Raw genomic sequence first — 25,821 nt, forward strand, 5'->3', positions numbered from 1 at the left:
CTGGAAAGAGGACAGTCTGGATTATTGCACATATCATGAACAGTATAGCTGCTGCTGATGCACCTTATGTCTCCTCATGTACATACTGTACCTTATGCAACTTATATCTAACCTCATGTACATACTGTATGTAAATATCTTTGTTTAATTCATATTTTTTTCTCTCCTTGCCCCTCCCCCATCTTATTTTCTTTCTCTTTCTGAAAATAATTAAAACGATGGAGCTCTACAAAAAAATAATTTCACCCACTTCTTTACACCTTTAACCTGTGATGTGACAATAAAGATGATTCTGATTCTGTTGAAGAGAAACACAGAAAGAAAGAAAGAAAGAAAGAAAGAAAGAAAGAAAGAAAGAAAGAAAGAAAGAAAGAAAGAAAGAAAGGGGGAAACTTGAATCAGAAAGTAAAATATTTGGTCACTTCAGAAGAGAAAACCCAAATAAAATGCTGGAGCACTCCACTGGTCTACTCTACACATATGTATTATTATGCAGGGTGACAAGGGGGTGTGGTCTCTGAAGACCATATTCACACGGCGGCCATTTTGCTATTAAGTTAATGAAATGCCACCCCGTTGCCACCCTGTTTATTCAATGCAAAATGCAAAAATGGCCACCAGGTGAATATGGTCTATTATTTCCAATTCCATAGTGTAAAATAATACCAGTCAGAGTTCCATAGCTTTTGCCCCCCCCTACTGACAGAGGCTAAAATCGTGTGTGTGTGTGTGTGTGTGTGTGTGTGTGTGTGTGTGTGTGTGTGTGTGTGTGTGTGTGTGTGTGTGTGTGTGTGTGTGTGTGTGTGTGTGTTTGTGTGTGTGTGTGTGTGTGTGTGTGTGTGTGTGTGTGTGTGTGTGTGTGTGTGTGTGTGTGTGTGTGTGTGTGTGTGTGTGTGTGTGTGTGTGTGTGTGTGTGTGTGTGTGTGTGTGTGTATGGTTGAAGCTTCTCACTGGAAACTCCCCGAACTTGTATTTCACTTCCTTAAAGCGAACATTCGTAATTCAAATCTTTGCTTCTGGGGGTCCCTGGCACAACATATTTTGAGATGGGGGTCCGCGGCCACATACATATCAATTTGGGGGTCCTTGGCACGAAAAGGTTTGAGAACCACTGGTCTAAATAATTAAGAACAATGCATGGTGAAAGGTTCTACAGATGATATTCTGCTGACCGGCTGATAGGAGGGGGGTCATGGGGTCGTTGCTATGATCACAGCATGGTGTCAGTGATACTGGACACCAAGTGTCCACACGGCACAGAGTGCTGCGCTATGAACTTGATCTGCTATTTTTTTTTTTATTGTGAAAATCTTTCAATATATATATTTTTTAAAGCAAACATTTGTAACTAAAATATTATTGCTTCTGGGGGATTCTACAAATGTCTTCTAAATCGTAACAGTTTTATTATTTTTATTTTACTTATATTGCTATATATCAGTGGTTCTTCAACTTGTTCAGGTCAAGGACCTCCCAAAATGAGATAAAAAACATCTGAAAATATTTTGTTCCAGGGACCCCCAAAGATTTGAGTTAAAATGTATTAAAAGAGTTTTAAAAAAAGAAAATAGCAGATCTACAAGCTCATAGCACGGCACTCTGTGCCGTGCTATGAGCTTGTATATCTGCTATTTTTGAATAGCCCAAAGAAATCTTAAAATTTCCCGTCTAAATGGGTTAAGGCCCTTGAAGGAGAATCTCACAAGTGTGTCTCTTCCTGTGAATATACCCTCACACCAGGAAGCATGCATTTTCTATATTTATTAAGACCAGTAAGGGTGCATCCACACATAAGATGCAAGTTGACGCTAGTTGTCTCAAGCCCTTGTTCCGGTTCCGGCCGTTACTTTGATATTTTTTGTCTTGTTCTTTGACTAGAGAGGAAGTGTAGTTCTTTGACTAGTGCTATTTGTACAAGTGAGGACGGAGGAATAAATAGCACTACTCAACATGAAAACATTATACATGTGCAATATTAAATATGAATATTATCCATATTATCGAGCAATATGAAAAAGAAAATAGCCAAAAATAGCCGACCAACAAGCTCACAACGCCTCACAGCGCGACGCGTTGTGAGGTTGTAGATCGGCTATTTTTGGCAAAGAGATTTGGTGTTGACAGAAAAAAGTGTACGTCCGTTTTGACTGAGAATAGAGGGTTTAAGTAAGCTACATGTGAATTACATCAATACTTATGAATGACAGATTCATATGGTAGAAGAATGTTTTCTAAATCCTAACAGTGTGTTGCTATATCAGTGGTGCTCCAACTTTTCCATGTCAACGACCACCCAAAATGATATGTATTTGGCCGCGGACCCCCATCTCAAAATATGTTGTTCCAGGGACCCCCAGAAGCACAGATCGGCGTTAAACATATTTAAATTAAAAGATTTGCACAAATCTTCCACGATTAAAAACAAAACAAAAAAGCAGATCTACAAGCTCATGATAGATACACAGATGCGTTCCCGGTCTTGATGGATTAAAGAAGAAAATATTACGAATGTAATATATATAAGAAAAGTAGCTTCTTAAGATTTAAAAGCTAAAACTCCTCAGTCGTTGCGTCTCGCCGGATATCACGTGGCAACGCGGAAGTCAAGACGTGTAGCAAAAACTACATTTCCGGCCCCAAAAACGACAAGATACGCTCTGGCCTGGGACACGGTAAAACAAAGACGGGGCATTGCGAAAATGCCTCCCCACGTCTGCTGACAGGCTGCTGGAGGCACACGTGAGTCACGTGTGCCTCCAGCAGCCTGTCAGCAGCCGTGTTGCGGAACCAGGGTTACGGAAGGACCATATTTAGCGCTTTCAGTGTAAAAAAAATAAAATATCCCAAAACACCGGACATTTGAAGGATTTTATAAACTCCCCCCGGACAGGCCGGACAGCACCTCAAAAGAGGACATGTCCGGGTAAAAGAGGACGTATGGTCACCCTACTCCTGTGCCTGGGACCCAACCACGCGTGGCTCGCCCTGAACAACCCAGGAGACGAGGACACGTGTAAGCCCTGCGATGACTTCACAGTTTATCAGCTGGAGCATCGCCTTTCCAGAGCCAGAGGGCTGGCGGCCTCCAGCAGCAGCGGCGGCGCTCACCCCGACGCTAGCCTGGCCATGGGCTCCACGGCGTCGGTGTTGAGCGCAGGCCTTGGGTCCGCAGGACTACCGCGATAGGATGCCCCGAGGTCCAGCGGTGCCAGGAGGAAGGTCCGGAGCGAAGCTGCACCTGGGGCGTTATCTTCGGTGCCGGACCAGGCCACCCCAGCCGAGGTCAGTGGGCCATTGCTCGGCTGCTGTGTCCCTCCTTCCTCTCCCCCCTTCTCTCTTCTCGCCTGGGGCGACACACCGACGCCAGAGGGCAGCTCGGACGGCGAAGAAAGAAAGAAAGAAAGAAAGAAAGAAAGGGGGACAACTTGAATCAGAAAGTAAAATATTTGGTCACTTCAGAAGAGAAAACCCAAATAAAATGCTGGAGCACTCCACTGGTCTACTCTACACATATGTATTATTATGCAGGGTGACAAGGGGGTGTGGTCTCTGAAGACCATATTCACACGGCGGCCATTTTGCTATTAAGTTAATGAAATGCCACCCCGTTGCCACCCTGTTTATTCAATGCAAAATGCAAAAATGGCCACCAGGTGAATATGGTCTATTATTTCCAATTCCATAGTGTAAAATAATACCAGTCAGAGTTCCATAGCTTTTGCCCCCCCCTACTGACAGAGGCTAAAATCGTGTGTGTGTGTGTGTGTGTGTGTGTGTGTGTGTGTGTGTGTGTGTGTGTGTGTGTGTGTGTGTGTGTGTGTGTGTGTGTGTGTGTGTGTGTTTTTGTGTGTGTGTGTGTGTGTGTGTGTGTGTGTGTGTGTGTGTGTGTGTGTGTGTGTGTGTGTGTGTGTGTGTGTGTGTGTGTGTGTGTGTGTGTGTGTGTGTGTGTGTGTGTGTGTGTGTATGGTTGAAGCTTCTCACTGGAAACTCCCCGAACTTGTATTTCACTTCCTTAAAGCGAACATTCGTAATTCAAATCTTTGCTTCTGGGGGTCCCTGGCACAACATATTTTGAGATGGGGGTCCGCGGCCACATACATATCAATTTGGGGGTCCTTGGCACGAAAAGGTTTGAGAACCACTGGTCTAAATAATTAAGAACAATGCATGGTGAAAGGTTCTACAGATGATATTCTGCTGACCGGCTGATAGGAGGGGGGTCATGGGGTCGTTGCTATGATCACAGCATGGTGTCAGTGATACTGGACACCAAGTGTCCACGCGGCACAGAGTGCTGCGCTATGAACTTGATCTGCTATTTTTTTTTTTATTGTGAAAATCTTTCAATATATATATTTTTTAAAGCAAACATTTGTAACTAAAATATTATTGCTTCTGGGGGATTCTACAAATGTCTTCTAAATCGTAACAGTTTTATTATTTTTATTTTACTTATATTGCTATATATCAGTGGTTCTTCAACTTGTTCAGGTCAAGGACCTCCCAAAATGAGATAAAAAACATCTGAAAATATTTTGTTCCAGGGACCCCCAAAGATTTGAGTTAAAATGTATTAAAAGAGTTTTCAAAAAAGAAAATAGCAGATCTACAAGCTCATAGCACGGCACTCTGTGCCGTGCTATGAGCTTGTATATCTGCTATTTTTGAATAGCCCAAAGAAATCTTAAAATTTCCCGTCTAAATGGGTTAAGGCCCTTGAAGGAGAATCTCACAAGTGTGTCTCTTCCTGTGAATATACCCTCACACCAGGAAGCATGCATTTTCTATATTTATTAAGACCAGTAAGGGTGCATCCACACATAAGATGCAAGTTGACGCTAGTTGTCTCAAGCCCTTGTTCCGGTTCCGGCCGTTACTTTGATATTTTTTGTCTTGTTCTTTGACTAGAGAGGAAGTGTAGTTCTTTGACTAGTGCTATTTGTACAAGTGAGGACGGAGGAATAAATAGCACTACTCAACATGAAAACATTATACATGTGCAATATTAAATATGAATATTATCCATATTATCGAGCAATATGAAAAAGAAAATAGCCAAAAATAGCCGACCAACAAGCTCACAACGCCTCACAGCGCGACGCGTTGTGAGGTTGTAGATCGGCTATTTTTGGCAAAGAGATTTGGTGTTGACAGAAAAAAGTGTACGTCCGTTTTGACTGAGAATAGAGGGTTTAAGTAAGCTACATGTGAATTACATCAATACTTATGAATGACAGATTCATATGGTAGAAGACTGCAATTTAAACAACAATAAAGCATAGAGATGTTTAGTTTTTTGTAGCCCACGTTTGTATGTGAAACTGTAGAATTAATTAAAAAAAAATCCCATTTATTTTGGATAATAATTAAATGTATTCTGCTGTTCTTTATTATGCTCATTATACTATTATATTATCTTATCTTCATATAACTGGTCCTGTGGTGTGTTGTGTTGTGTTGTGTTGTGTTGTGTTGTGTTGTGTTGTGTTGTGTTGTGTTGTGTTTGTGCTGGATCGTCTGCCTTGCATTTCCCCTGTAAGAAAACTACAAGAGACAAACCCGCCCAGTGGAGAGAACACAGGACGTATCTGTCCTATTGGTTGGTGCCTATCACTTCCACGTCCACGGCCAAATACATATCTAAAAATGTTTTCTAAATCCTAACAGTGTGTTGCTATATCAGTGGTGCTCCAACTTTTCCATGTCAACGACCACCCAAAATGATATGTATTTGGCCGCGGACCCCCATCTCAAAATATGTTGTTCCAGGGACCCCCAGAAGCACAGATCGGCGTTAAACATATTTAAATTAAAAGATTTGCACAAATCTTCCACGATTAAAAACAAAACAAAAAAGCAGATCTACAAGCTCATGATAGATACACAGATGCGTTCCCGGTCTTGATGGATTAAAGAAGAAAATATTACGAATGTAATATATATAAGAAAAGTAGCTTCTTAAGATTTAAAAGCTAAAACTCCTCAGTCGTTGCGTCTCGCCGGATATCACGTGGCAACGCGGAAGTCAAGACGTGTAGCAAAAACTACATTTCCGGCCCCAAAAACGACAAGATACGCTCTGGCCTGGGACACGGTAAAACAAAGACGGGGCATTGCGAAAATGCCTCCCCACGTCTGCTGACAGGCTGCTGGAGGCACACGTGAGTCACGTGTGCCTCCAGCAGCCTGTCAGCAGCCGTGTTGCGGAACCAGGGTTACGGAAGGACCATATTTAGCGCTTTCAGTGTAAAAAAAATAAAATATCCCAAAACACCGGACATTTGAAGGATTTTATAAACTCCCCCCGGACAGGCCGGACAGCACCTCAAAAGAGGACATGTCCGGGTAAAAGAGGACGTATGGTCACCCTACTCCTGTGCCTGGGACCCAACCACGCGTGGCTCGCCCTGAACAACCCAGGAGACGAGGACACGTGTAAGCCCTGCGATGACTTCACAGTTTATCAGCTGGAGCATCGCCTTTCCAGAGCCAGAGGGCTGGCGGCCTCCAGCAGCAGCGGCGGCGCTCACCCCGACGCTAGCCTGGCCATGGGCTCCACGGCGTCGGTGTTGAGCGCAGGCCTTGGGTCCGCAGGACTACCGCGATAGGATGCCCCGAGGTCCAGCGGTGCCAGGAGGAAGGTCCGGAGCGAAGCTGCACCTGGGGCGTTATCTTCGGTGCCGGACCAGGCCACCCCAGCCGAGGTCAGTGGGCCATTGCTCGGCTGCTGTGTCCCTCCTTCCTCTCCCCCCTTCTCTCTTCTCGCCTGGGGCGACACACCGACGCCAGAGGGCAGCTCGGACGGCGAGGACTTCGGGGGAGAGGACGCCTTCCGCGACGAGGAGGAGAACGAGTTCACCTCCCACCGGGCACAGGAGGTAACGATGGCCAGTCCGGGTCCTCCTGTGCCTGCAGCGATGAGGGCGGAGGCTCCTAGCCAGGCAAAGGAGCCTCTCGAGCCCGTCTCGGCCGTGCTGAAACGGGCAATCTCCAGATGCGGCCTGGAGCAGCCTTTGGAGGCCGTAAAAGTGTCCATCGGTCTGAATCCTGTAACGAACAGGGAGCCAGTGGGGGGCCTCCATCCTCCAGGGGTGGAGGGTGGAGGCCCCCCACATTGAAAACCAAATTGTAAGCCATCAGACCAAAAACATCTGCCATCAGTCGGGCTCAAATCATAACAGTTCTACCCTTCAGAGATTGGTACCTCCACCGCCTACTGTTAATAATAATAACAATAACAATTAACAATAATAATAATAATAATAATGGCATTTCAATGTCTTGTTTCTAATTTCTCCATGTGTCTTTCCATTGCATTTTCAATATGTCTAACAACATCTACTCCCACCAACACCTTTTTCATCTCTCCAACACTGACATCTGCTGGTGATTTTTTGTGGGGATAAAAAAAAACAAGTTGCTGACAAGAAACCATTGACAAAACTTAGTTAATAAATATAACTGAACAAAATGGTCATTTTAAATACTTTTATTAAGATAAAATACATCTTACATGGTACAAAATTATACAAATAGGTTATCTGTAAGGACAATGCTGTAGGTTGCAGTTTTAAGAAAACCATAAAAAGTTTAAAATAAAAGTCTCAGTCTCCAATGGTTGATATTGGTATTTGATTGTACCCACAGAACCGATAGCAACATTCCCACTTAAAGCTACAAACCTTACTTTAATGGGTAAAACATTTGAACCAATCTATATGGTATAGTATGTTACAATATAACTAGTACATTGAGACATTTGGACCCTGGTGTTGGGTAGGACACCTACTGGTTACACAAGTAGCGCTGCCTGAAGGTCATAAGTGCAGTATCTCCCCTGGAATGCCTTCTTGGAAGAACAGCAGGAATTGTCTCTCGTGCGGGAGACCTAGGTTCAAATCCTGGGTAGTACATTAAAGTTACACATTGCAGCTTTAATACCAAATGTTCTCCCGTATAGAACCACAGTATGCATTCTATCAATGGCACCACTTTGTGCTCACCTATTGCTTCTGTTCTATTTTGTTTAGTTTTTTATTAGAGTCAGAACCATCACACATCTTTGGTTTGCAGGTAATACATTCACAATAGACGGTTATTAATGTTATAGCAATGAATAGTTACGGACCATTTTAATAGTTTAGTGCTGTTTCCTGATGTTAGCACTATTGGTTCAGTGTTCAGTAATGAACTCTCCAGCACCCCCAGTTTCATTGATTAGACCAATAGGTTTTACATGCAGCTGTTCAGAAGTTAAGTGAGGCTTTGTGAGAAGCACCACTGTCAATGGACAATCACTGTTCAAGTTCATTAGCCGTAGTAGGCGAACATTGGTCGAAAATAGGCGATCTACAAGTTCACAAGTCTCGCGTTGTGACCGCGAGCTTGTAGATTTGCCATTTGCCATTTTCAGCAAAGGCATTTGGTGTAGAGGGGGAAAAAAGGAGGGGGACCTAGTATAGGCCCCTGGGGGACACCGGTCAACAAAGTATGGTATATAATAAGGTAAAGTGGTTAAAGTAAATGAGTTATGCCTTGCCCCATAACCAATCTTATTACAAAGTTGCATGAAAAAAAAGTATTTTTATGAGATGAAAAAGACCTGTCTGTCACCACGCCTAGTCGTGCGAAAAGTTAATTAGTTCTTCCTGTTTAATTAGTTCTTCATGGCGTTGCGTAACTCCTGTAAGTTCCAACGTTGCGCCTGGAACTTACAGGCATTTTTATGATATAAGCCACGCCTCCAGTCCAGACCCCCTTGGGTCAATCAGTGGCTATGTTTACATGCAGAGATTTTCCTCAATCCTCAATGTATTTTATTTACCTGTGCCCTGAATGCATCAATGTGTTGAAAGTACAGTATGTAGTCCTAACTTCTTCACGCGAGAAGTCCCGTTTAGCATTAACAATGAAAGGCTCCTGCCTCTCCTGTCAATTCTAAGTTATACTTGGTTTGCGCACAGGAAATAGCTGATCTCCAAGCTCGCAACGTGTCGCGCTGTGACGCGTTGTGAGCTTGTAGAGCGGCTGTTTTCGGTGCGCGACACATGATCACAAAGCCTTAAATGCCATGTTCCCACAAGTTCATGTAATGCTACTGTATCTAATGTGGCTCATTATATCTGCCGAACGGCTGCAGCCGGGGAAGTACGAACTCTTGTAGAAAAAAGGGGAAACGCCTTGGAAAGTTGATGCAAAAACTGGCCAAATGTATGACTGACATGGAAAAAGGCCGTAAAGATGTCCCAAAATCCTGAAGCCAGTCAATCATTGCAGAGGCATATAGTACATCACAAGTCTTCATAAATCTGACTGTTTATGATGTGAATGGCCTGTCTTTCTCCCAAGCGCCTCTCCGCTGGCCCTGCAAAAAAAAGAAAAACCTCCTCAGAGGTCCGCCGTCGTCCGATACATCTGCAGCGAGGTCACCTCCACGTCCTGCACCTTGGCGTTCTGGGGGCGTCCCGTGGGGCTGTAGCCAGCCGAGCGTCCCATGGGACTAAAGCCCATGGTGGCGCGTCCCGTCTGGCCGAAACCCGACGATCTGGCCGCGGCGGGGCGGTGCAGGTAGCGGGCCGACGTCACCAGGTTCCCGTAGCCCCCCGTGTGCGAGAAGGCGTAGCCGGAGCGCCGGGAGCTGGTGCGACGCAGGCGGGCACGTCGGGGCGGAGGAGGCGGCGTGGCTTTGGCCTGTCTGACTTTGAACATCACCTGGAATGTGGAGAGTTATGCGAGATATGCGTAAATATACAATTTGTAGCGCTCCCTTTTCGTACAAGAAAATAACCTCTCTTATATATGCAGGGCCACCATGTTGTCACTTTTTCTGATTTTAATTTGTCTAAGGAGTTCACATTACTTATGTTTTTACATTCATGGAATGTTTTTTTTTTCATATTTAGAAAAAGTTATTGAGAATAATTGTAGAAAAATACAGGACCCATAAAAATGGGTTCCGCTACCCAAAAATGGGTCCGGACCCCTGCTCTAGACCACCAGATGTGGTTCCAAATGGATCATGTACCTCCCATCACAATAATATTATTGTGATGATATTGAATTGCGTCGCTCAAACAAATGTAGTTGTCGCACCCTATGTGAATGCACCTCAACAACAGGAAATGTACAGTCAAGACAATGTGGAAGTTCTTGATGATCTATGTAATCCACGCGTGTAAAAATCTATTTGTTGCAGCTAAGGATTCAATTATATCAGCAATAAGAGAGGTTTACAGTTGATCGATATTTGCATTTGGCAAAAGGAGTAGTGTAGCGAGAGAAGTGCTGAGACTACAATTGGGCGCTGCTAAAGTCCCAACCTTGAATTCTTAATGAGATGGTCAATGTGTCCACACATTGGAAGAAAACAAAAACCTGATATTGTCTCTGTCGGGTGGAAACCATACGTCGAAAACAGTAACTTTTTTAATTCATTTACAAAAACACACAAAAAGTTAAAATATGGAGGTTTCTGCCCAACAGCAACAATGTACCAAATGATTATCTAAGGGCGAATAGGCCTGTGGCACTGCATCTTTCTGTATGTATTACCTGACAGTGTCAGTTTAATGATCATTTCTGTCTATTCATGTTGAACAGGTTGTTGCTGTGCTCTCTGTCTGCATGTAAATCACACGTTTTCTAACAAATGAATAATATAATATAATATTTATATAAATAAATAAAGTATCCATGCTGTGATTGGCCAAAGGCCACACCTTGTCGTTGATGGTGGGACAGAGCTGGATCAACAGGAAGCGGTAGGTGACCACAGGAAGTATACACAGGATGGAGGTCAGGAGGATGGTCAGCCACATGTTGGGCTGGTTCAGAGAGTTCCTGGCTGTACCTGGAAGCACACACACACCCACACATACACGCACGCACGCACGCACGCACGCACGCACACACGCACGCACACATACGCACATGTTTACTTAGCAGACTTTTGGAAAATTTACATTGACTTACAGTACATTCATTCTGCATCTCCTAAACTTAACCCGAAACCTAACCCTTAACTTAACCCAATGAAATTCAGTAAAAAGTTAATTTGGGTACATCAACATTGTCCCCATTCAGACAACAGTCCTAATATAGGCCATATTTGGGGGAAATTATGTCCCCAAATATGGCCTAGGTCAGTAATCCACACGCACGTACAGCAATTCTTGGAAATGGATTCCATGGAGATGCAGCACATCCAAGGCCAAAAATACATCGTAAAAAAAAAAGTGCTTAGGAGCCGAGATACAGCCTTTTTCAGTAAGAAGTTAAACAAGAAGTGAATGGAGCAGCAAATCTTCAAATCATGATATCTTGGGTTCTGAATTTTTTTTAAAAAACGTGACGTCGGCGACGTCAATGGCACTGAATGAGTTAAGTCATATTGTATACTTCTGTCACTTGAAAATAGTGAGTATAGCTGATATTTTTTCTTATTTATTTGCAACCATTTTCAAAATAGGGATGCTAGTGGTTGGTATAGAGTAAAAGCTCCTCACTCACCTATGAAGGGGAAGGACGAGGGGACGATGAGGTACATGCCATTGCTGTACATGGTGAAGGTGACAGCGAAGTACATGGCCAGACTGCCCACCACGAAGAACGTGTTGACCGCCGTCCAGTACGCCATGTCCAAACCCAGCTACACGCCCAGGATGAGGTGAGACAGGACCGAAACGGATAAGCATTATTCACCATGCACAACTTTCTATCGACGGGATTAGACTTGTTTTCATTGATTTTATTACTGTTGCTGGTCTTTTTATGCTTCCACCGTGACAGCCGTGGCCGGAGGCATTATGTTTCCGCGATGTCTGCATGTACGTACACATCGTTGCTGTCGGGCAGAAACCTCTTATCTCCAAATTCGAACTTTTTGTGTTTTTTTGTACATTAACAACCTATACTTGATAATGCAACTACCGCGTCACACAAAAGTCTCAAAAGTAGCAGATTTACAAGATCGAAACGCGGCTCGAAACGCGGCTCGAAACGCGGCTCGAAACGCGGCTCGAAGCGACGCGTTTCGAGCTTGTAGATCTGCTACTCTTGCTATTTTTAAATTTGCATCCTGAAAAATAACTTTTTTGGAGGTTTCCACCCAACAGAGACTACATGTACATAATGTACGTGATTCCATCCCAAACCTTACTTATAGAGGTCATACTACCCAAAAGAACGGATCTCTGTCAGCAAGCGATTTTCACTTCCTAAAAAGTGGATACCTGAGAATCCATTAGACTGGGAAACAGTGACATCTGGTGGATAGTACAGCGGGTTAACTCCTGTTTTTGAGCAAATCGTGCACTTTTTGTAAGAAGCGTGAAATTTTCAGCATAATTAGTAAATAATATAACATTAATTTTCAGAAGGGGAGGGAAGTCAGATTTGACCTCTGAGGACCGTGAGAGGTCAAATCCAAATGGCCGCTAGTCCAACTTAAGTTTGGAACCAAACACAGTAGAAAAATGTTTAAAGTATCATTTCCAAATAAATAGGGGATGCCTTTTCATTTGGTGATACTTTCGAGATCACCAGATTTCAAGGAAATGCATTTAGGTTGAGGTCAAGGTAAAAATGTGCCCCCAAAAAAAAAAAAAAAGATTTCCTCAGAGTCAAGTCAACAAATGGCAGTGGAACAGACACTGGTCTATTATATAAGCGACACCTACAATGACACACCTGATGGGGTTCAGACAATTCTGTGACAATCATGCTTGTTAGGTAGAGAGCAATCAAGGGGCCTTTTCAATCCAATAACATGGCTGCCATAGGATTGTCTGATCCCCATCAGGTGTGTCATTATTGGTGTCGCCTATAAGAGACCAGAGTTTCTTACACTGCCATTTGTTGATTCTGAGGAAGGCCAACAGTACGAAACGTTACTCAAATACTAAATCGCTACATAAAGAGCCAGAGTGGGCAACGCTTTTTTCTTCCTAAGTTTGTTCCTGAGTGTAACACATCCTGACACCCAAGCTGCAAACTGCAGTCCAAACAGGTGTTATTCCCTTCTCCTGTCGTCTCCTGGCAATTTCATCACAACTATGTCAAAGCGTCACAACCTGAACGACCCTACCCAGTGCTTTACATCAAAGCAATCCAAGCCACCCACTACTACTAACTGGGACATGTGTGTCCTCTGTCAAAAAGTAACAGATGAACCATTACAGTGTCCACTAAGACATTCCTCTAGCAGAGGGCAAGGAACTTTATGCAACCAATGGGAGTGGATTCCTCTGTTCTCCTGCTGATTCAAACTTGGCCTGCCTTGCCCCATGTTCGCAAGAGGAGGCTGACACTCGTCTGCTTCTGCATGTGGCAGATGCTGTGCAAAAGGGGTGTAAGAAGGTGACTATACGTACGGTTGATACTGATGTGGTAGTACTGGCTGTGGCTTCATTCAGTAAGATAGGTCCTGATGAGCTGTGGGTTGCCTTTGGTGTTGGATCAAGCTTTCGGTACATAGCTGTTTATGAAATGGTTGCCACAATGACTCCAACACAGTGTCTGACTCTCCCAGTCTTTCACGCTTTCACCGGGTGTGACACTGTATCTGCGTTCGCTGGCAGAGGAAAGAAGACAGACTGGGAAACTTGGAAGTCATTCCCAGAGGTGAATGAGGCTTTCAGTGAACTCCTACACATGCCAAGTGAGGTCAGTGAAGGATCAATGTTCCTGCTAGAGCGATTTGTGATGCTCATGTATGACCGAACCAGTGAGTGCACGGAAGTGAATGATGCCAGGAAACAGCTCTTCACAGAGAAGTCAAGAACACTAGAGAGCATTCTTCCAACCCAGGCAGCTTTTTTGCCATAACATACCTCAACCAAATGGTAGAAAGGGCTCAATCAGGTTGAGTTAAGTTCAGCAATGTTTTCAATGAGACTTAGTGACTTAAAATGTGCTCTACCAATTGGTTGCGCAGACTGTTAAAGGGTTGTTAAGAGAACATGAGGCACAATTATGTTTTCTCATTCCTTTATTGATATTGTGACATTCCATTCAAACCAAGCAAATTAAAGCCAAAATCTAACTGAACTTCAAACCATTCATGATCAGGTGCTGCAGATCCCAGGGGGGAAGGAGGGGACATGTCTGACATGTTCCTCCAATAAAATATTTAGAAATAAATGATATAATTTAAAATATATATTTACAAGAAAGTGAATACACTTTTGAAATCATTCTCCCATACAGTAAACACAATACTTTTTGAAGGGTTAGCTATTGCCACCCGTGTGTTCTGATCATCAACAACTGCCAAATAAAGAATCCATAAGCTTCATCATCATCAACATCATCAACATCATCATCATCATCATCACTTGTCCACAGAGCTGTTAACTAGTTTAATGAGTGAAGTTCAGCCAATATGAACGGATAGAAACACAACAGTGGAGCTGAAAAACGGAAATATAAATAATACTGATCAAGGAATATCTAAACTGTCAGAATTAGACACATATTTTTGTTCTTTACTTTAGTAAAGTTTGCACGACCTTTCTGTTATTGTTGACTCTCATCATGTCACTGTCACACCCTGAGCGCTCATTCTCCCAATTAACATAATTACAATTAATAATTATAAACCTCATGGGACGATGGGACAGGATAGACTGAATGTATGGATCATGTATTACATTGTTCCCGTAACATTGTTACAAGTTTATACATATAGGACACATTTAGGACACTTCACCATGTGTCCTTCAATTAGTGTTGAGTAATTAATTATTATTTATGAACTGACAGGAAGCCCTGTCCAGTTTTCTAAGCATTTTAGATATCGATCATTTACAGTAGATATTGATAATAAACGGAAGGTATTGATTACTGGATGTATTGATCATTAGTCAAATCAGGATCCAAAAATAAGACCTGAACTCTGTGTTGGTGTAATGAGATCTGCTCCCCTGCTCATATGAATGATTACATATAACTCATTACTTAATATAAATTATTGCATGTCATCAGTGTTTCACATTAATGTCATAGACTGTGGCAGTCCACCATTGTCACCTCAGACCACCCTAGAGGACCAGGTCCACCCATCACCTCAGACCACGGTCCACCCATCACCTCAGACCACCCTAGAGGGCCTAGGTCCACCCATCACCTCAGACCACGGTCCACCCATCATCTCAGACCACCCTAGAGGACCAGGTCCACCCATAACCTCAGACCACCCTAGAGGGCCTAGGTCCACCCATCACCTCAGACCACCCTAGAGGGCCTAGGTCCACCCATCATCTCAGACCACCCTAGAGGGCCCAGGTCCACCCATAACCCCAGACCACCCTAGAGCAGTGGTTCTCAACCAGTGGTCCGGGGACCACCAGTGGTCCTTGGAGGGGTACCAGGGGGTCCCCAGCTAAATTAGTTGACATAGCATCACAATCATTGAAACACTTAGCTTTGGCTATTCAAAAATAGCAGATATAAAAGCTCATAGCGCGGCAGCGCTCATGAGCTTGTAGATTTGCTATTTTTTTTTTATCTTGAAAAAGTGTGCATATCTTTAAATGCATATATATTTTTTTTAACTCAAATCTTTGGGGTCCCTGCACAAAAGGGGGTCCGCGGCCAAATGAATATCAAGCTAGGGGTCCTTGGCATGAAAAAGGTTGAAAAAGGCCCTAGAGGATCAGGTCCACCCATCACAGGGAAACAGTGATGTCATGATGATCGTAACACATTAATTATCACACATTACAAATGATTAAATAATAAAAAAAATAATTAAAAAATAAAACCTTTTTCACAAACCTGGTTGACTGACTTCCATTCAGATGGATATTAATATTAATGTTATGAAAAACTCTGATTGTGTGTGTGATCATTTATTTAATTTTTCAATATAGTGTAGAACTGAAATATTATGTTTGTGTTGTCTGACAACAGAAACTGTACAAAGTAATTTGATGAACCGCCCACACTAATTGGGACACCCTCTTCCTTTGGTGTGGCGCCTAAACCCTGACCTTTAACCTCACAGAAACTATGTCTATAAACCTAACCTTAACCTTAATCTCACCTCAAAACCACATCAACCTTTGCGAAACACCGGGAAAAGACAGTAATTATCGTTAGCCTTGGCTAGCCATTTAGCATTTTCAATTGTTTAAAGGACACATTAGTGAAAAAGGTTGATGATGTCATCATCGTGCTGCTGTTATGAGTATTTAAAAGCTGAATGGACACACATATATTTCCTCCTCTCTCCACCAGGGAGCAGCGATGACTCTCTGCTTCTCTGAAAACACACCCAGGTGTTCTGTGAAAAGACAAAAAAACAATAAGAATCTGAATTTATTAACTGTATGACCATGTTAACAGAATAACCTTCCCTTATAATAGTAAATGAATCATTCCCAAATTATTATTAATGTGTCATTAATAACTTGTTAAATGTTTGTTAATGGTTAATGATTTAAAACTATGCTATAAATGGATAATAGATCATGAACAAGTTATTAATAAACTACTTGAAAACCTAACCTCCCAGCACCCTCCCTGCAACTACAGTAACCATCAAAGTAGAAACAACTCAGTCCATTCAAACAACATTTGACCAATTATTTGTCAATAGTGTATCTTAGTAGGAAGGGCAGCTCAGTTGGTAGAACACTCTCCTTTGGACGACAAGGTTCTGTCTTTGATCCTGTTAGTGATGGAAGGATCAGTGTTTTAAATGTACTGAATCATTGGGTACAGTTCACTGAAATGTTGTGTTCAACCAAGAGGACCCCCCCCCCCCCATCTGATCACATTGTCATCAGTGATACAACAAATCATTTGATTATTAAATGTGATTTTTAGATTCATTATCATAAAAAATTAAGCAGAAGACACATGATAATGTGAATTCACGCGACCGGGATGGTTTACCAGGCTAGTTGTTTCACTTCTTACACAAGCATGTTGTTTTGTGTGTGTTTTCTAGTTTTATACACTTTTATACATAAAAAAAAAAGAAAAAAGTTCAGTAAAAAGAAAGAGGAAGTGAACCTGGGTGTGTGGGAGGAGTCTAAAGATCCTCATTGGTTGTCGGCACCAGAATACGACCTGATAGAAGAAGAAGAGAGACAGAAATACACATGACACACATGAATCCTATGTACTGTATTGTGTGTATTACTCCATCAAATGCATAAATGTACACAACACAATAAAATAATAACATAACAACATTAGGGTTCAGTCATCAGAACTAATGTGAATATTTGACTCTTATTTAGGACTAAATGTAACACTGATGTATTAAAGCTAAATATGACAACATAGAACACACTTTGACCTCTAGGTCGTCTAGAGAATGCGCTTAAATGTAAGACTTCTGGTGATTAGTAGCGTCGTTCCGTACCTATGTTGAATGCACTTATTGTAAGTCGCTTTGGATAAAAGTGTCTGCTAAATGACTGTAATGTAATGTAATCTAATGTCTAAACTGGTCTAAACCGGTTAAGGTTCTAAACCAATATAAACCAGTTTAGGTTGTGGCTTTACATGTTTGTTTGTTTGTTTGTTTGTTTGTTTGTTTGTTTGTTTGTTTGTTTGTTTGTTTGTTTGTTTGTTTGTTTGTTTGTTTGTTTGTTTGTTTGCATTTCTGTGAGGGTTCCACATGTCATGATTTCCTCTGTTGATCTGACCTCATTTCTTCCACTGTTAGTATAATAATTAATGAAACATGTTATTTAAACGTGTTATTTAAACATGTTAATTAAACATGCTAATCACCTCGTTTCTTCCACTGGAAGTAGATGAATCCAGACAGGAACAAGACCAGACCCAGGACCAGACCTGATGCTCCCATGGCCACCTTGTTCTTCACTGACTCTGGCATGGAGTCATCTGATAATACAAACATCATATCATATCATATCATATCATATCATATCATATCATATCATATCATATCATATCATATCATATCATATCATATTATTACAGTAGATTAAAACATCTTGTTCTTCACAGACTCTGACATGGAGTCATATGACAATAAGCTACAACAACCAAACACAATAAACAATAAACAGACGACACAGTCATTGTGAGTCTGTTCAGTAATAATGAGTCCAACCCTATTGGTCCAGTCTATGAGGAGTTTGTCACCTGATGTGACATGTCCTTCTTAGAGCTAAATACATCCAAAACAAAGGATTAGATGATTTTAGAAAACAAGAAATCAACCGTTTACTATGATGATTATAAACCAGGCTGTGGAATGTGCAGAAATTATCTTGGGACAGAGTCATAGACTCAGAACTGTGAGGCAGTTTGTAAAAAAGAACATCAGCGCTTGTTCTGTCTTAGAAAACTGTCTTGTTTTCACATTGATGAAACCATGATGACTCTTTGATCTGCTTTTATCAAATCAATCTGGTATTTTATCAGCTTTTATCAAATCAATCTGGTCTTTAAATTGCTTTTATCAAATCAATAAGCTCATAGCGCGACACTGAGTGCCACGCTATGAGCTTGTAGATCTGCTATTTTTGAAAAATCTTGAACATTTGCGCAAATGTTTGAATATAATTTATAAATGTATTTTTTTAAACACCATTTTTAACTCAAACATTTTCTTCTGGGGGGGTACCTGGAACAACATATTTTGATGGGGATCAGCGGCCAAAAACATATCAATTTGGGGGTCCTTGACAAGAAAATGTTTTAGCACCACTGATTTTTTTCAGAAAAATATGTTGAGAGACATTTGACAGTTACAAATTAAAAAAAATATATGTATTCAAAGATTTGCACAAATGTTCGCAATTTAAAAAAAATAGCAGATCTACAAGCTTTTATAACTGCTATTTTGACAGTAGATTACACTAGATTACAGTAACTGACCCCAGTCCATCTTGATAGGCGCGGTCAGGCTGGGATGTTCCACCATGCATGTGATCTTCTCTCCTGATCTGTAATACACACACACACACACACACACACACACACACACACACACACACACACGCACGCACGCACGCACGCACACACACACACACACACACACACACACACACACACACACACACACACACACACACACACACACACACACACACACACACACACACACACACACACACACAGGTAGTACCAGTAGAGGCGTCTATTAGTTGTGTATTTCTATGTATAGGTGTCTGTTAGGTGTGTACCTGGGTGTGTACTCCAGGTAGGAGTGGTACTGGTAGTACCAGTCTCCATCAGACAGCTCATCAGTAGAGGAGAGACCAGAGGTCAAAGGTTCTTGACCTATCCACCAGGTCACCAGGATCACTTTAGGATAGAAGTCGTAGCTGCTGCACCTCAGCATGTGAGTGTGTTCACCACGGCGAGGGGGAGTCTCTGACTTCAGTCTCACTTTGGGCTCCACTCCTAAAAAAGATGATGATGATTATTATTATGATTATTTTTATTATTATTATTATATACCAGTCATAGGGAAATGTCATTATCATTAATAATTGTATATGATCCAAATGAGATCCAAATGATCCAGAAAGCCGCAACACACTTGGTCTTCAACCAGCCAAAATGTTCACGTTTCCCGGCTCTCCCCCGTTCTCCTCTCCCTCCATTGGCTCCCAGTTGCTGCCCTCACAGAGTACAAAACACTGATGTTGGTCTACAAAGCAACCAAAGGTATTTTTGTTTGATATTATACTGTTTAGACTAATGATAGGTTCTTGGTTTTTCTATGTATTTTGATGTATTACCTTGTGTTTTCCTTACTTACTGTAAATCACTCTGGATTAACACATTGACTGCCAGAATTATTTCATAATTTTTTAGCCAGTGCCAGAGTTTTTCATTGGAAAAAAAAAAGTACTCAGGAGCCGAAATACAGCATTTTTAAGTTTTAAGTTAACAAGGAAGTGGATAGGAGTCTAGATCTTCAACTAATCATATCTCCTTGGTCTTTGGGTGAAATTGGGAAAAAAAAAAAAAAAAATTTCACTTCACGTAGATCTACGCGATTGGCACGTGGCGGCTTTAAAGCGGTTCGCGTAGATCTACGTGATTGGCAGTCAATGTGTTGAGCGTCTGATAAATGCCTACATTGCAATTGTAAGTGTCAATGTTTGGCCACCAGATGGCACCAGATAATAACATTTCATAGCGTACTGTAGATTCTACAATAGTCTACAGTTTTCTACAAAGTAGAATTCATTTATATAATGTAATTTTAAAATATTAAATAATTCATAGTTACACAGTGCTTTACATAAACAACAATAAACCATTAAATATCATTTAATGAAAATAGTTCAAACTAGAAAAAGTGCTCCTTGGAGCACAGGTCTCCGCCAGGTCAGGTACGTTATTGTGGCCAATGTGAAAAGGGTGCCATTTATTCTTAGGTCTTCACGGTAATCGGACACTGCGTTCATGATTTGAGGCATTTTGTTCCAAAAATTTGTTTTGCTAAATTAGACCTGCTGGTGGCGCTATAACAGGCCAATGTGAAAAAGGGTGGCATTCTTCCTTGGCCTAGCGGGAATGTGTTTGTTAAATTTCACGGAAATCGCATGCTGCGTTCATGATTTGAGGCAGGACCAATCCTGCAAACTTTGGAAGCCAACCATAGGCAATGAGGATGGAATATGGGAAATCGGACAGATCCGTGTTGATCACATGGCTATAGAGATACTGTGTACCGATTTGCATGATGTTTGGATGAAATCTGTAGGAGTAATGTAAAGAAAAATGTTTTGCAAAAGTCGGCCTCATGGTGGCGCTATGACAGGCTGATCTGAAAAATGTGGGCAAGAGGTTCTGCTGTGGTATCCAGGGAGTGTGTGCGCACAGTTTCACATTAACAGGGCCAACGGTGGCGGAGATTAGCTGGTCGCAGACAGGACGGACGGACGGACGGACGGACGGACGGACGGACGGACGGACGGACGGACGGACGGACGGACGGACGGACGGACGGACGGACGGACGGACGGACGGACAGGGGGTAAAACATACTCTCTCGCCATGCCTTTCGGCCTGGCGGAGACAATGAACTAGAGTAGAAACAAACACAACGATACACATAATCCTGTAGAATATTACTAAAGTGATTAAAAACATACAAAACAAACTAGTAAAGACAATAATTAAAGTATAAAATCAGGTGGTGAAATGAAGTGTATAGAGGTGTGTTTTAGCCTTCTTTTTAAAGTTAATTTAAAACATTAATCCTGGTGTCTCTATTTTCGGCAGGTCATTATGTTTGGGTGAAAACTCTCAGAAATAGATCTATATGTTTCATTTATACTCGGTGTACGATGGTGACACCACATGTTGTGAGCTTGTAGATCTGCTATTTCCACTGTGTGACAGCGTGTTAGGATAGAGTATGAATCAGGCTTAAAGGAGTAGTTCACACCAAAAATGACTTATTTTCCATCAATTACACCCCATGAAGCATTGAATTCATGGAGATTTTTAAGTTTTTGTCTCATTCCTGAGACAATATTTGATGACTGGCGGTCTCTCCGGTAGGAGACTCAAAGAGTCTCCTTTGAGTCTCCTACCGGATACATTAGCATATTTCCGCCGGTAATCAAATTATTGTCTCAGGAATGAGACAAAAACTAAACAATCTCCATGAATTCAAGGCTTCATGGGGTGTGATTGATAGAAAATAAGTAATTTTTGGGGTGAACTACTCCTTTAAGTGTTTAAGAGGATCTGAAATGTTTCTCAGCAGATTAAGTAATGTTTTATAATCATTATCAGATCAATATTAACACCATTAATCATCTCTGAATAGAATCATGTGATTTCATGTTATAGTTTATGAGGTGATGAGTGCTGAGTGCTGCTCTGAGATCAGCTCACCTCTCTTGTTCAGAACATGGTGGTAGTAGCCCTCAATGTTGTTTTTGCAGTATGCCTCTGGTAGTGATCTCCTATAAGCCAGTGCTCCAGTATCTTTATTGAGAAGCTCTGCGTTCTTCACACCAAACTCAGTGTATCCAACAAACTGATCTACTCTACTGTCCCACCTGGTGATCTCATCACCATCGAAATTCAATGACTGTATGTACTGTATGTCCTTCAGCTCACTGGAGTTAAAAACACAGCGGGTAGCAGAATAGAGCACTGTATATCCATCTGGAAATAGACAATTAAAAATGTTATTAATGTTCAGTTTTATTATCTTCTCCATAATATCAACACTAGGCTATAACAGCCCCCTATCGGCTAAATATGTCACTACATAAAGTCTAAAATAGGTTCAGGCATCTTAGTAGCTTAAATACAATTACAAAGTAAACAAGGACTCTGTCTGTCTGTCTGTCTGTCTGTCTGTCTGTCTGTCTGTCTGTCTGTCTGTCTGTCTGTCTGTCTGTCTGTCTGTCTGTCAGACCCCATCATGTATATCCAGGATAACCCCTTCTTTTTATACCTAGGCTATTTGAAAATAGCAGATCTACAAGCTCGTAGCGCGGCACCGAGTGCCGCACCACGAACTTGTAGATCTGCTATCTTCAAACATTTTAGTACTTTTACTTTTGGTACTTTAAGTACATTCGTTGCCAATACTTTTGCACTTTTACTCACGTCAATTTTGAATTCCTGACTTTTACTTGTAACAGAGTACTTCTAGATTGCAGCATTGATACTTTTACTTAAGTAAAACATTTGAGTACTTTTCCCACCACTGACTCTAGTCAGCAAACAAGGTAAATAGTCAAATAAGTAGAGAGTAGAGAGAACAATGTAGAGCCTCAAAGAAACTATAGGATACCAGGTCAATCATTATAACAATCAGCTGAGTTATATTAAACAAATAAAGGTCATTATTTATACTGTAATTAAAGACTGCATTGCAAACCTAAACGAAAACACTAAACTGTTGCTTTTGAAATTAAATTGCAATTTTTATATAAACTCCAAATGTATCAAATAAATCATCATTCAATTCAACTAATTGAATGAGTGCATTGTCTTCTGGGGGGTCCCCAGATAACTTTCTTTGGGGGTCCAAAGATGATTAGCTTAATATGTAACATTGTTTTCTCACTCAACAGTAAACAAACCAACATACAGTATAAGTGGATACAGAGTATCTGCACATTTATAAAGTGACAATGTAATGACTTTTAAGACCTTTTTAATAGCAAATTGGCCAAATTGTCAAATACAAAAGAAAGAGGCAAACGTTGTGAAAATAACCGATCTACAAGCTCGCACAAATATGATTATTTTGGGAGATCCCCAGTTCAAATAGGATTATTTTGGGGGGTCCCCAGTTCAAATATGACAATTTTGGGGGGGTCCCCAGTTCAAATAGGATTATTTTGGGGGGTCTCCAGTTCAAATAGGATTGTATTTGGGGGTCCCAACCAGTTGAGATAGGATACATGTTTTAACCCCCCCCCCCAGAGCTTCAAACCAACCCCCCAAGGTGATAAGCCACCCCCACCCCCAGCCAACAGCAGATCTAAAAGCTCATAGCGCGGCACCCTATGAGCTTTTTTTGTATTAATCAATACATTAAAATAACATAATATAACATTAACAACACACTCTACCATCCTTCAGTGGTGGAAAAAGTACTCAAATGTTTTACTTAAGTAAAAGTATCAAAAATTGTAATATAGAGAAATACTTTGTTACAAATAAAAGTCCGGAATTCAAAATGTACTTGTAAAAGTAGTAAAAGTAAGAATACTCATTATACAAAATTTCCCATTTCAAGTTTTGAAATGTATACACATCTTTTGAAAATAGCAGATCTACAAGCTCACAATGCATCAAATTGTGATTAGTGACGCATTGTGAGCTTGTAGATCGGCTTTTCAAATGGCCTATAGGGCTGAAGTGGTTACTGTATGTTTTGTAATGATAATCAAAATCTACAAAGTAACTAGTAACTAAAGTTTTCAAATAATGGATTTGGAAATTGGAAATACTCGAGTAAAGTACAAATGCCTCAAAATTGTACTTAAGTACAGTACTTGAGTACATGTACTTAGTTACTCACCTCTGTAATTTAATTCATGAATCACAGGAACATTTTGATGGTAACTGTAATCGTATTATCTTGGATTTTCACATGATTCATATGTCTTTTAATTGAAAATCCAAATAAAGAAATGGACGTGTATCAGATACTCAGTGGTCATTGGTCATGGGCCGCGGTAACACGTCTTTAAAATAGTGTCCCACCAGAGATAGATTCACCAAATCAACACTGGATACGCTTCCTCAGATGGTTTTTGGATGGTATACGCTATTTAAAAAAGAAATCTGCACAGTATACTACGTATATAGTATAACACGGTCACACCAAGTTGTACCATCTACACCTCACCTACAGCTCAGGCTGTACAGAATGCATAGATTTGTAAAAAAAATATATATATATAATAAAGCACCTTGAGCACATATTCATGTTTACTAGAAATACATATTATTTAGACAATATTTCACCATAAATGCTTAATATAAATGTTTAAACATTTTCATTAATGTTAAATATATTCAACCGTTTTAGTTAATAACTATTGTGTTCATAGTATTCATGTACCTTTCACTGGTGGTTTCTTCAAGGCAGTGCGAATGGTGTCCAGGTTGGCTTTGCAGACCGCCTGCTGATTCAAAGCATATCCATAAGCTCCTGCAGGGAAGGTCATATGATCTACAAACGGAGGCTGAGGCTCCACCACCTTCCCTTTGTTGAAGTCTGCGTACACCACCACTTCACCATCCAGTGCATACATCCACTCTTTATATGGGTCTTTAACTGTGTCTGAACAGCCAATGACACCAATCTCCTCATGGAACACTGGAAATAAAACAAAGATTAAAATTAAATTCAACAACAAACGTCTTCACAGTGACAATAACACATAATCATAAACAATCATGTTTGCAGTGGTGGAAAAAGTGTTTGTCACAACAACAGTTCCTAACATCTGTTTATGTATTTGGACCATCATTCAAGATCCAATACTGTATATGCAGACAGTAAGAGGTGTGTGTGTGTGTGTGTGTGTGTGTGTGTGTGTGTGTGTGTGTGTGTGTGTGTGTGTGTGTGTGTGTGTGTGCGTGTGCGTGTGCGCGCGCGTGTGTGTGTGTGTGTGTGTGTCATTTGTTTATATTGTGCATTGTTCATATTTGTTTTTATATAATAACAGTAGATATAAATGTATATATTATATAATAACATAAATATAATGTACTTACTTCCTGGGATCGCTTTGACATGAAGTACAGAGGAGAGGATGAGGAGGGTGGCTGTAACCTTCATCATCACTGATCAAAACTGAACTGAATTTAATAGATGAGAATAAACAGATGAGAATAAACAGATGAGAATAAACAGATCAGAATAAACAGATGAGAATAAACAGATCAGAATAAACAGATCAGAATAAACAGATGAGAATAAACAGATCAGAATAAACAGATGAGAATAAACAGATGAGAATAAACAGATGAGAATAAACAGATGAGAATAAACAGATGTTTACTGAAAGACAAGTTCAGGAGTCTGAAAGAGAATGAAGGAGGACTCGTTCTGTAGTTTAGAAGAATCAGCCAATCAGATTAAAGATATGATGTTACATCATCTGTTTCCAAGAAGACGACAGTCTGGATTATTGCACATATCATGAACAGTACATAGCTGCTGCTTATGCACCTTATGTCTCCTCATGTACATACTGTACCTTATGCCCCTTATGTCTCCTCATACACGCTGTACCTTATACACCTTATGTCTAACCTCATGTACATACAGTATGCACATATCTTTGTTTAATTCATCTTTTATTCTCTCCTTGCCCCCCCCCCCTGTCTTTT

The 25,821-nt window shown here is 41.1% G+C and overlaps 2 protein-coding genes and 1 long non-coding RNA gene across 3 annotated transcripts in view; all 3 read right to left on the reverse strand.

The window, feature by feature from the left end:
* Positions 1–25,287, reverse strand: part of LOC308089089 (H-2 class II histocompatibility antigen, E-S beta chain-like) — a gene marked incomplete at its 3' end in the record, with an annotated part of 39,796 nt that extends 14,509 nt beyond the window's left edge. Inside the window, exons 1-2 of the mRNA XM_080433661.1 lie at positions 25,204–25,287; positions 24,545–24,802 (exon numbers count right to left, since the gene is read on the reverse strand). Coding sequence (XP_080289787.1) covers positions 24,545–24,802; positions 25,204–25,270 — 325 coding nt within the window. The 5' untranslated portion in view covers positions 25,271–25,287. The remainder of the gene's footprint in view (positions 1–24,544; positions 24,803–25,203) is intronic.
* LOC308088235 (putative phospholipid-transporting ATPase IM) lies at positions 9,388–11,638 on the reverse strand (the record flags this gene model as incomplete). Its single annotated transcript, XM_080432641.1, has 3 exons — positions 11,509–11,638; positions 10,719–10,849; positions 9,388–9,711 (listed from the first exon to the last, which is right to left on the reverse strand). The coding sequence occupies exons 1-3, from the start codon at positions 11,633–11,635 to the stop codon at positions 9,388–9,390; spliced, it is 582 nt and encodes a 193-aa protein (XP_080288767.1). The 5' UTR covers positions 11,636–11,638.
* On the reverse strand, positions 14,015–17,854 carry LOC308087963. Its single transcript, XR_013933394.1, has 3 exons — positions 17,746–17,854; positions 17,017–17,073; positions 14,015–16,282 (listed from the first exon to the last, which is right to left on the reverse strand). It is a non-coding gene; the product is annotated as an uncharacterized lncRNA (long non-coding RNA).
* Positions 25,288–25,821: the final 534 nt, after the last annotated feature.

The sequence above is a fragment of the Gymnoscopelus braueri genome (assembly GCF_963280865.1).
Source record: "Gymnoscopelus braueri genome assembly, chromosome: 7".
Taxonomy (NCBI): Eukaryota; Metazoa; Chordata; class Actinopteri; order Myctophiformes; family Myctophidae; genus Gymnoscopelus; species Gymnoscopelus braueri.